Genomic DNA, 10,987 nt, shown 5'->3' on the forward strand with positions numbered 1-10,987 from the left:
CTCCTTGCATGTTCACTTTGTAAACACTGGGTCGGTGCTTCTGGAGCAATGTAGGATGATTTTGAAGTTGGAGGAGAAAATGAGTTGGGAGTTTTTAGACATACCCTAACTGTACTCTCACAGTGCAGAGCACAGCGTCTACTCCACAGGAATCCGCTACGGTGTTTGAGGGAGGGGAGGGTCAAGTTTTCCCGGGTCTGCGCGCGCAACAAGTGGGCGGGCTTAAATATGCTAATATTTCATGTTGGCGTCAACTTGAAACAGCTTAAAGGGGTCATATGATGTTGCTAAAAAGAACATTATTTTGTGTATTTGGTGTAATGAAATGTGTTTATGCGGTTTAAAGTTAAAAAAACACATTATTTTCCACATACTGTACATTATTGTTTCTCCTCTATGCCCCGCCTTTTGTTAGAACGAGCCGTTTTAGCTAGGTGTGGCTGACTCTTAACTTTTATAAAGAATATCTCTTTGGATTTGAGACTTTAGTCTTTGCAAATTTACAGATCTTCTTTATGCACCAAGAGCTTGTAACACTCCAAAGAGAAAGGAAAAAATGAAATCGCATCATATGACCCCTTTAAGATTCGTTTTAAAAACGACTCGTTTTCATGACTCGGAGTCGACTCTTTCTTTTGAAAGACAATAACTTTATACACGGTGCACTTTTAGATTTAAAACTTTGCAGGATGTTTTCATTCACTTAGAGCTGTGTTACACACTGCATGAAAGGTAATTTTCAAAAATTCATAATAGGGGCATTTTAACTGTAATAATATTTCACGATATAACCATTTATACTGTATTTTTGATCAAATAAATGCAGCCTTGGTGAGCATAAAATTTTAGCAACCCCATGCTTTTGAACAGTAGTGTAATATACATTGAAAGCAATGTGACTCTAGATAAAACTTTGCTAAATGCATAAATGTAAATGACAAAATAATTAACTCAAATCTCAAAAACATCAATAATGCAATATCAATCATGATTACCCAAGGACAGCTCTAATCCAGTGTCTTTATTTGCTGTTGTGTAATCTTTTCTTCTAGTGTAAACTTCTTGGGCAAATCCAATGATAAATTCAAATACATCTCGTGATATTTCACCTGAGTACAACATATCTCAGGACCCAAAGAAATCAGATTTCAAGGAAACTTGCGAAATAAAAAAGTAAAATACTTTTTTTGGTCGGTGATTCGGAGCTCCTCAGTTTCCCAAAATAAATTCCACTTTGATTCATACATTAAAGGAACAGTTCACCTAGAAATGAACATTTTGTCATCGTTTACTCACCCTTGCATCATTCCAAACAGATTTCTTATGGGCTATTGGTTGTTTTGTCCTTTTTGGAGCTTGACTGATGTGATTACAGCACATGGGTTTGCAAACGATGTGAGGGTGAGTAAATGATGACCGAGCGTTCACTTGTGAGTGAACTATCCTGTAACTCTCAGTCATCGAATCGCACTGAGTTCCTTGCATTAGCATCAATCGCAAACTTTTTATTGGACGGCGCCGCGAACCCCAATCCGACTCCTTTATTCCTGAAGTCCATATGGCGGCTCTGTGCGCGCTCAAACTCTCCCAGAAGGCCTTGCTGCAAAGTCTGTTGGCTTTCTTTTCCTAGCGCCATGTTAGCCTGGCCAGAGAATCCTGTGAGGGGCTGGCTGCTCTTTTTAAACCCGCCCATCAAGCGCAGGAACTTGGCTTGTCTGTCAGAGCTGTCGAACTGTGCCGTGCCCCACTGGCCAAGACTCTACAAACAGATCAACACAATTCAGATCAAAATCCATTCACATTACTGATTACGCTATCCATGCAGCACACATGCAATGCTCTTACACTCTTACAAGTAAAGGTTCTTTATTGGCATTGATGGTTCCATGAAGAACTTTTAAAATCTTTCCATTCCATAAAAGTTTCTTTAGATTTTTAAAAAATGTTTCTTTTTAAAACTGTTATCTGAAAGGTTCTTTGGGGAACAGTTCTTCTACAGCATTGCTGAAAAAACTCCCTTCTGAAGCCTTTATTGTTAAGAGTGTAAGACCAAAATAAACTAAATGCAAGTGTTTTGATGTGAAACTGACCGGCTTCGGCTGTGATTCCTTGTCAATGTCCCTCTGTAGGGCGAGTCGGCGGGCCTGTGGAATAAAAAAATATTTTTAACACATTTTAACATGATTTATTTACAGTGTACAGTATGTGGTAAAGTATCATTGATCAGCTGGTGCTGTACCTGATCTATAGAAACTTCATCCTGATTTCCAGGCTTTTCTGACACGAACACAACATCAGACTGAGCGCAGAGAGAGAACACAATGAGATACAGAGAAGTAAGTTTGTGAGTAAGTAAGTGAGTACGTTTTTTTTATTATTTTGATTTAGGATGAATTGTGACCTGCAATTTTTCTTGACAGTTTTGTGATTTGGTCCCTGCTGAAACTTAAAAAGCTGATGTGAAAATTTGAAAAGTTGCCTTGGTAATTCTAAAACTGAAATCAAAATAAATTGAAGATAAACAGAAATACATTTGTAAAAAATGAGGGAAAAAAGCGTATTTTTGTAAGTATATAAATAATACTAAAATATAAAAAAAAAACTGAAAAACTAAAAACATATGTAATATCCACTCTGAAAGTCAGGTTAATTATCAATCATCACAGTGACATCATATTGTAAACAGCCAATCACGATCCTCGGTTTTGTCCCAGCAGAATAAACTCAATAAGACTCACAGCTTTATTTGCTCGCGTCACGACGGCATCATGATGCTCCTCTTTAGTTTTTTTCTTTTTAATTTTTTCTGGGGTTTTGTTTCTGTCTTTACTCCCCTTCTTTCCCGCCGGTTCCTCCTGGATCTCATCAGTCCTCGCCTTGATTTTCTTCTTCATCTTCTTGTCTGATGATCTCTCCTGTCCTCCGCTGGCGTGAGGACGACTCTCACCTTCATCCACGCTTTTTAATTTCTTCTTCAGCTTTTTGCTTTTTTTCTCCGGCTTTTTATTTGAGCTGATCTCATCAGGCTCCTCCTCTGCTGAAGATTTCTTCTTCTTTTTCTTCACCTTTTGCTCTACCTCTTCACATGCATCTGCTTCTTTCTGCTTTTTTCTTTTCTTCTTTATCTGTCCATCTGCATTTTGCTCTTGCTCGGCCACATCATCAATTTTTCTCTTCTTTTTCTTCTTTTTTACCATCTCCACACTGTGTCCTAAATCAGCCTCTTCTTCTTTGACCTCTACCTCCTTTTTCTTCTTTTTCTTTTTTATACCTTCCACCTCTTCCTCATACCCTTGTTTCTTGGCTTTCTTTTTCTTGGACACTAAATGATCTCCATCCTCACTGACGATCACGTGCTCTTGTATCTGTTCTGCTTCCTCCTTTTTCTTCTTCTTTTTCATCTTTTTTGTCTTCTCAGGAGCATCACTGATGTTTATATCTGAGCTTTCTGTTTTGACGGTAGTCTGGACGGCTGCATTGTTTACTTCCACTTCCTCCATTTTCTTTTTCTTCTTTTTCTTCTTCTCAGCTGCATCGCTCTCCCGCTTCTCTCCATCTCTGATGTTTATGACCAGAGGTTCTTCTTTTGTAACAGCAGTCTGTACAGACACATCATGACACGCCATCACATTTGCATCTCCTGTATCCTGAACATCCTCCAACTTTACTTTTTTCTTTTTCTTCTTCTCCTTGGTCGCCCCGTCAACTGCCATGCCAACTTTAGTCAGCCAACTTCTCAAAAACCTCTTGATGTTCTTCTTGCTTTTTGCATCCTTGAGGATCTTTTCATTGGTTTTCTGTGTTGTTTTTTCTCTCTGATTTCTGATTCTGGATCAGCCTTCACCTCCTGCAAACACAGTAAACATTTCAGACAGGTGATTTACATATAGTCTCATGAAAACTTACATTCATAAATTATAAGAAATAAAGTGATTTATAAGTAACTTGTATAAATCGCAATTGTCATCATTCAGTTCTAGGCTGGTTGGGTCCAGAAGTAAACACATAGATATGACATTAGTTGGATGTATGTGCGCAATGACAGCTTGGTTGCTTCTTTTAATATATATTAATCTGTGAAACACATTTGAATCTTACTTAACCATTATTATAACAACATTGTTAAATCGACTTGTTTTGCTAAACACACTTATTTGCCGGTAACATGCATAAATACGCGCAGCGAGCGCTTCGCTGCAGCGGTTTAATATTCCTCGTTTAACTCCTTCAAAGCACTCTATTATTATTATTATTAAATGTTTGTTTTATTACTTACTCGTTTGCCACACGTGGAAACGCTTTCCTTTCGACTCTAATCCGGAAAAAGTCGCTCGTCACTTCCCTGGTAACGCCGCCACGCATCCCTGGCAACAGTATGCGCATGCGCACGACACGATATGCAAAGAGTGACAAGAGACGCTTTGAAAGCACGGTAGGAATGTTTATTGGAATTTGTTTCAAATATAGACATCAATTATAGGGAAAAATACAACGATTCTGTACAATAGATCTGAACATCACGAGCAGAATAAAGAGCCGACCCTGTTAAAATGTCTCATTCTGTGAGACTGCAGCTTCCAGACACGGTTATCACACAGTATTGCCTTAGAAGATCAAACACGGCATCACGTTTATAGATGAATACCATCAACTGCATCATAAAGACTGACAATCAAGCGTGCAAAGTTTGGAAAAAAACATCAAACGTGATATCAAAACTAAACTAGGCTAAAAGGTCGAATTTAAAAAAGCTTAAAAAGAAGATGCTAATTGAACAACTTGATACAAAACAATTCAAACAACTGACATACAGTTTAATACATTTCAAAGTGAGATTTTGATTATATATCTAAAGTGGAATGCAGGCAGAAGACTTTCTAAAGCTAGAAATTAATGAAATAATCTCTCTCACACAATCTCAGCATGAAAACAACTGACCCTTTTTACTTCCTTAATACACATTTCTGGTTACATTTTGAATAATTTATCTGTGCGTGTTTTTTTGAAATAATATGCTTTTTATTTTTGGCAGACATCACAAATGCCTTTTCCTCCCTCCAGTCAATCAGTTCACATTGAATAAATGAACGAATGACATTTATTCTCTCACACTCAGAAACGCGTCACATTATGTAAGTAAATGGGTCTGTTACCAGCATTTCATGTTGATTTTTACACTCCCTCTCGCTTTCACACATCTCTGTTTATGTAAATTCTTACAGGTCCTCATCAGTATGATTTGTCTGATTCATTTAATCTAAACAGACATCACCAGAGTGATATCGAATATGTAGCACGTCCTTTATTTTGTATTAAGCACTTAGAGATAGAGAACACGTGCAAAATTAGCCTGCTCCCATGTTGAAAATGTCCATTAACTTCAATCAGCTCTTTTATTAGAGGAGCATTTTCAAATGATTAACATGGAACTTTAATAAAGTGCCTTTTGACCCTGTGAAGTCACCCGAACTCAATCCTTTTAGGGGCCCGAGAGGACATTGTTGCCATGGTAACCGCTCTCACCACAGATGCCTCCCTGTGAAGTTTGGAGGGGCGGTTGGGATCTGGAACATAAAGCGTGAGGTGAATTGTTTGTGAGACTTAGGCATTAAAGTATTGTTAATGTGTAGTATTGTTACTGACCGGTCCTGCGTTCATGAGCAGGGCCATCTCGGTGGGCTGGTAAACGTGACTGCGGAACGGCACAGCGGGACGTATCAATCCGTTATGATAACCAGTCTGCAGAACTGCAAAAAACAAGACAATATATACAATATATTACAAAAGAAAAACTATTTGAAAATCTGTGTATAATAACTCTAATCTGGCTAAATAGAATAAATATGAAAAAAAATCTATATATTTTTAAACGTGTGCAATTAAATGATTTTGAAAAGCTTCAGAAGTTTTGTATGTTTCGCCTCAGCAAACAAAGAACATTTTCCTAATGTTCTCAAAGGGCTCTTTTTGGCAGAACCAAATAATAACGTTTTAGAAACGTTTTTATAACCATCAGCTAACCTTTCCAGAATGTTGCAGGCAATTGTGTGTGTGTGTGTGTGTGTGTGTTTGTGTAAACCTAAAAAGAACCTACACATAATGATTGCTAAAAGCTATTTTTTAGTATTTTTGTAACAACCCAAATAGAACCTAGGTACGTTTACAGAATGTTCTCTAATGATTATTTTTAGGCTTTTTTATAACCATAAAGTAACCTTTTGCAGAAGGGTTTTTGTAACAACCTAAAGATAACCTACACAGAACGTTCTCTAATGGTTATTTTTAGGTTTAATTTTCAGAACTGTAAACTATCCTTGCACATGTTTTTTTGTGTGGCATCCTACCCGCACTGTGCTCCTCTACGGTGTACGCCTGACTCTCTGCGAACGGAGCTCTGGGATTGGTCGGCCGCTCGTCGTCATGGTAACTTTGTGCCGTTGGCGGCTGTGGGGTGTCGTAGTAGTTCTGGCCGGTGTCTGCGTTCCTCTGACTGGACGGACGCAAGCACATGTGCGTTTCTGGGATTGCGTGAAATAACAGAAGCACCCAACCCTCGGTCACCAACGCAACCGCTAATGCCGGCTCATCCCAATCCTTCGCCACGGTCGTGATGGCGGCGTCTCCGTACAGATAGAGACCGAGCCAGGCGACCCAGAGCAGAAGCGAGGACAGACATGAGAGGAAAAGCCAGACAGCGTTGCACCTCCACTTCATACTCTTCCTGCTCGACTCCTCTCTGTTGCTCCCGCCGCACAACACCACAGCCAACGACAACATGCTGGCAGCTAGCAACAACGCTAGAGCATAGCTACACACCAACACAAAGTCTAGAGGCAGGTAATCGCAGGCTGCATGTCCCTCGCGGACCACCGTAAGCAGCAGCCATTCTCCAGCAATGATGCCTTGAACCACAGTGAGCACGAAAGCCAATCCGGCGAGAGAGCTGCCAGCTGGGCTCCGCCTCCCTCCCGCCAGCTTCTTCAGCCGCACTCCCTGCACCAGCAAACAGGAGAAACACATGGTGAACAGCACCCCCCACAGCCCGCGGCGCACCATGCAGAGCACCTCACCACGCCCCACCAAGAACACCAGTGATAGGCTGAAGAGACCCATGGTTCCAGCCAATAGGAGGAGGAGGGGACCGACACCACAGCGCTTCTCCGGTTCCGTTACCGTTTTCAGCTTGGCTAAAAGAACTATGGCCAGGATCAGAGCAGATATGGTACCGCCGCACGCTATGGCCTCCAGCACCACACCCCACACGGACTCCAGATCGCACAAAACTCTGTAGGGCGGGTCCAATGTAGCGCCACACCCATGAGGAGGGGGCGGGGCCTTAACCATGGGCGGGTCCTCAAGAGCGCAGCAGCCAATCAGAAATAGAATGACGATGAGGGTGGGCCTTAGAGCCATGGCTGGAAGAGAAAGAATACAATTTATTTATTTATTTTTTTCATTTGTTTTTCTGTGTAAAGCCCAAAGTATACATAGTTTTTTATGCGTACAGTGCACGTGATGCAAATTCTGTCACCAGAATAATATGAACATACTGTGCACACACCACCAGAATAGTATATATGCGCAGACTTTGTTTTGGACTAATCAGTTGTTCCACAAGGTGGCAACACTCATAGATATGTATAAATGTCCCATTCGACCGCTCCAAGCAAGTATAGACGCATCCGCCATCTTGGAATGGTCAACTTGACGTCATTCACCATGCGTTCACAGACCATCAGCTGTGCAGGATTGTGGCATCTTCAAATATTCATTGGTTACTATGGTGAATGACGTCAAGTTGACCATTACAAGATGGCGGATGGCTTACGTATAGCAGCCCATAGAAACAGTTGCTAATGAGGCATCTCGCTGCCTTTGATATCCCACAATCCTGTGCGCTCCATTCCATGATGGTTGAGCTAAAAAATTAAAGATGGCGTCTGAAAGTTGCATCTGGTAGTCAGTTTTTTTGTGTAAATGAAGATTTCTGACTAACTTTTTGCATTTTTTAATGTTATTTCTAGTGAGAAATAAGTAGGCCTATTATAGTAATTAAATATTCGTTTCGTTTATCACCAAAACTCATTCTATTTTGTTGTAAATCATTAAACCTTTAAGCTGCCTCAGAAGCCTGTCAGTTTCATCAGATCAGCAAATCAGTTTCATGAGGTGCCTTCGTGCAAAAACGCTGATTGCAAAGTCAATGCCTGATAAAAAAAATAGTTTTCGGATGCAGCCAAAGCAACTTCACGCAGACTTTAATCAGGGCTGTGTTCAGCCCCGACAAAATGGTGCAAAACGTTTTTTAAACGGAAATGGTGGTGCGTTGAACACACTGTTCTGATGACGCAAGAGTTGCAACTATGGCAGCTGAGAAGGCCATTCTTTGAGTTCTTTTTGAAGAATTTTCGGAGCCTGATGAAATCGATATAAATACGTGTTTAATACGGCAAAATACGCTCGATGGTACAGTCATTGCCCTTGCCCTCCAGAATAAATGATATTTAGACAGACTTAAAGAAGTTCCAGATCTATACTTGTGCTCTTATTATTTTAGTTATTTTGCCTTTAATGTAAATAAACATGTGCAAACAATATACTTGCTCTTGTGAATTTATTTTGATGTTAATTACATTGTGCGAGCTGTCTCTTTAATACCGCGTGGTTTATATACATGTTGCTGCTGATTGGGCTGACATGCTTGACACACCCACCAAACAAGAGAAAACTCATCTCAAACCCCGTTTCCAGGAAACATGTCGTTCAAACCGGAAACCGTAGCAAAACGTTATGCACCGGTTTGAGCTTGAACTTGCCCCAGGTTAGAAGCCATTTTGGAATTTAACACGGATGAAAACGAGGCTGTGAGGGATAGACCTATGGCAGTGGCAATGCATGCACTAATTTTCACAACTCACAACTTTCAAAACTGTTTTATCGAGTTTTTGAAAGAGGTTTCATCGTTATTTTGTTGGTATGTTTGAGAATCCTTGTTACAGGATATACTTAACAACGGGTAAAAAGATAACACAATTGCATTTACGGATATGGTATAAGTCTACGACAAAACTGTACACTTCTTTGTATTCTTTAAATTAAAATTTAATTAAAAAACAGTATACAACATACTGATGAGACACTGATTATAACTACACAAATATTGTGTATTAGACTATAAAAATAAGCGTGTATTACAGAGTGTAGGTACTGTAGGCAGGCTTTGCTGTAATTTCCATTTCCATAGCAACATCCACTTCTCTGGTTAGGAATTTATGGGCTTACATTTCTGCCACAATTCTGCGCGCGAAAGATCATATTTTGAGCGCAATTTGGCTATTAAATACATAAAAAAGAAAAAGAAAAGAATGGAATTTTAGAACATTTCACTTTTGAATTGTTTTGTTATCTGTTTGTGCAGTTGATGTGGTTTATAAATAAATGTAATATATAATAAATAAAATATAATAACTGTTATGCTACTATTTCTTGCGGATGCATTTGCTCATCCTGTGCTGAAGAGTTGTAAAAAAGCCGAGTGTAAAGATGAGTTTCTCTCGCATCCTCTACCCCTTATAAACCCCCGACAGTTGCTATGGCAACCAGAGGAGCGCGTGGGCTGGCCTAGATGGAGCTGCATGCAATTTATATAAAGAACAAGAAGCCAGAACATACACACAAACACACACATAAACACATGCAGGTTCAAACATGCACAACTTTAGAATCGAATTTTTAATTCGAGTTCATTTAAAGACAGCAAGACCATGATGAACTTGCAAGGGTTAAAGGATAGATCTGCAGGCAAAACAGTTATATAAACCGCAGACAGTGTTACTCACCTTATGAGTTCAGACTGTATTTTAGATAAAGCCTTGAAGTCGATATGTATTTATTAGTGCAGGAGAGTTCATTCCCACAATCCAAATCTCTTCTTATTGTGTGAGAATTATCCTGCCAAACACAAACTCCTGCACTGACATTGCAACCGAACGCCACGCTTTTTCTCGGTGCTCAATAGTTGAAAACCAGTGACAAACCAGCTGATGTGCGACAGACAGCTTCACACCCACACACTACATCTGTAAGAGAGCATCCTTATTTCTCGATTTCACTGCTGCTGCTTCTTTCTTCCAGCCTCTGAGAGCTGTTGCTGCGCGGTTTGCTCCGTGGATCCGTGTGCAGATGAGGGTAAAATTCACGTCTGATTGAATATAGACCTCACTGGACCGCTGTAGTCCATCCTCACTTGTCACATGCATCTCTCTCTCTGAAGGGCTTCATTTGCAGCATTGTGACTGCTGCTGATGCAGAGCCTATAAATAAACCACAGCAAACTCCTCAGCAATCATGCTTCTCAGTCTCATGATGATCCAGCGGTCAAACTTCTGGCCTAAAGACCTCCAATTAGACCTCTCGCTGTCATAGACAACTGACAGGCCACACACACACACACACACTCACGGCCAGGTGTGTGTCCACGTGCAATGTCTTGAGGGAGTCTTATGTAATAAGGATCCCAGAGCTTCAGGTCATACGTGTCCATTAGTGTGTGTGTGTGTCTCTTTAAGTAGCCTTCAGATAATCCTGTCCAGTGGTGCAGTGAGCCATCAGAGTATTACAAAGAGTCTCCTCACCTCTCCCTTCATTATAGGTGCTATATTTTGTAACCCATACAGTGGATATTAATTGGGATCTGAGAAGTGAAATGTAATAAGAGGTACACCATTCTAATGCCTACAAAACCTATACTTTGTTTGAGGCCTTACACACCACACACACACACACACGTTTGTTTCTGTGAATTGTGGGGACTTTCCATAGACTTCTATTGTTTTTATACTGCCCAAACGATATTTTCTATTCCCTAACCCTAAACCTACCCCTTACAGAAAACCTGTTTGCATTGTTACACTTTCAGATAAAAATTTTAGGTTTTACTATCCCCCACAATGTAGCATAAACAAGTACACACACACACACACACACA

The 10,987-nt window shown here is 40.2% G+C and overlaps 2 protein-coding genes and 1 long non-coding RNA gene across 3 annotated transcripts; 1 reads left to right on the plus strand and 2 right to left on the minus strand.

Annotated features, from left to right (window-relative positions):
- Positions 1-1,006: 1,006 nt before the first annotated feature.
- knop1 (lysine-rich nucleolar protein 1) lies at positions 1,007-4,368 on the minus strand. Its single transcript, XM_016540032.1, has 5 exons — positions 4,277-4,368; positions 2,739-3,847; positions 2,240-2,299; positions 2,091-2,144; positions 1,007-1,759 (listed from the first exon to the last, which is right to left on the minus strand). The coding sequence occupies exons 2-5, from the start codon at positions 3,711-3,713 to the stop codon at positions 1,454-1,456; spliced, it is 1,395 nt and encodes a 464-aa protein (XP_016395518.1). The 5' UTR covers positions 3,714-3,847; positions 4,277-4,368; the 3' UTR covers positions 1,007-1,453.
- Positions 4,369-4,425: 57 nt separating this feature from the next.
- LOC107729512 (uncharacterized) lies at positions 4,426-5,744 on the plus strand. Its single transcript, XR_001638586.1, has 3 exons — positions 4,426-5,132; positions 5,461-5,583; positions 5,665-5,744. It is a non-coding gene; the product is annotated as an uncharacterized LOC107729512 (long non-coding RNA).
- LOC107729503 (G-protein coupled receptor family C group 5 member B-like) lies at positions 5,480-10,531 on the minus strand. The gene is made up of 4 exons (XM_016540044.1): positions 9,840-10,531; positions 6,345-7,415; positions 5,644-5,747; positions 5,480-5,564 (listed from the first exon to the last, which is right to left on the minus strand). The coding sequence occupies exons 2-4, from the start codon at positions 7,411-7,413 to the stop codon at positions 5,520-5,522; spliced, it is 1,218 nt and encodes a 405-aa protein (XP_016395530.1). The 5' UTR covers positions 7,414-7,415; positions 9,840-10,531; the 3' UTR covers positions 5,480-5,519.
- Positions 10,532-10,987: the final 456 nt, after the last annotated feature.

This window comes from Sinocyclocheilus rhinocerous, unplaced genomic scaffold (assembly GCF_001515625.1).
Source record: "Sinocyclocheilus rhinocerous isolate Xijiao unplaced genomic scaffold, SAMN03320098_v1.1 scaffold313, whole genome shotgun sequence".
Lineage (NCBI taxonomy): Eukaryota > Metazoa > Chordata > Actinopteri > Cypriniformes > Cyprinidae > Sinocyclocheilus > Sinocyclocheilus rhinocerous.

What these genes read in the sequence shown, in the direction of transcription:
- LOC107729503 (XM_016540044.1), bottom strand. Translation starts at nt 7,413, where the DNA reads ATGGCTCTAAGGCCCACCCTCATCGTCATTCTATTTCTGATTGGCTGC. An exon ending in CGTAGAGGAGCACAGTGCGG is followed by an intron (nt 5,748 to 6,344) that starts GTAGGATGCCAC and finishes TGTTTTTTGCAG; the next exon opens with TTCTGCAGACTGGTTATCAT. An exon ending in TGCTCATGAACGCAGGACCG is followed by an intron (nt 5,565 to 5,643) that starts GTCAGTAACAAT and finishes TTTATGTTCCAG; the next exon opens with ATCCCAACCGCCCCTCCAAA.
- knop1 (XM_016540032.1), bottom strand. Translation starts at nt 3,713, where the DNA reads ATGGCAGTTGACGGGGCGACCAAGGAGAAGAAGAAAAAGAAAAAAGTA. An exon ending in ATGAAGTTTCTATAGATCAG is followed by an intron (nt 2,145 to 2,239) that starts GTACAGCACCAG and finishes TTTATTCCACAG; the next exon opens with GCCCGCCGACTCGCCCTACA. An exon ending in AGGAATCACAGCCGAAGCCG is followed by an intron (nt 1,760 to 2,090) that starts GTCAGTTTCACA and finishes ATCTGTTTGTAG; the next exon opens with AGTCTTGGCCAGTGGGGCAC.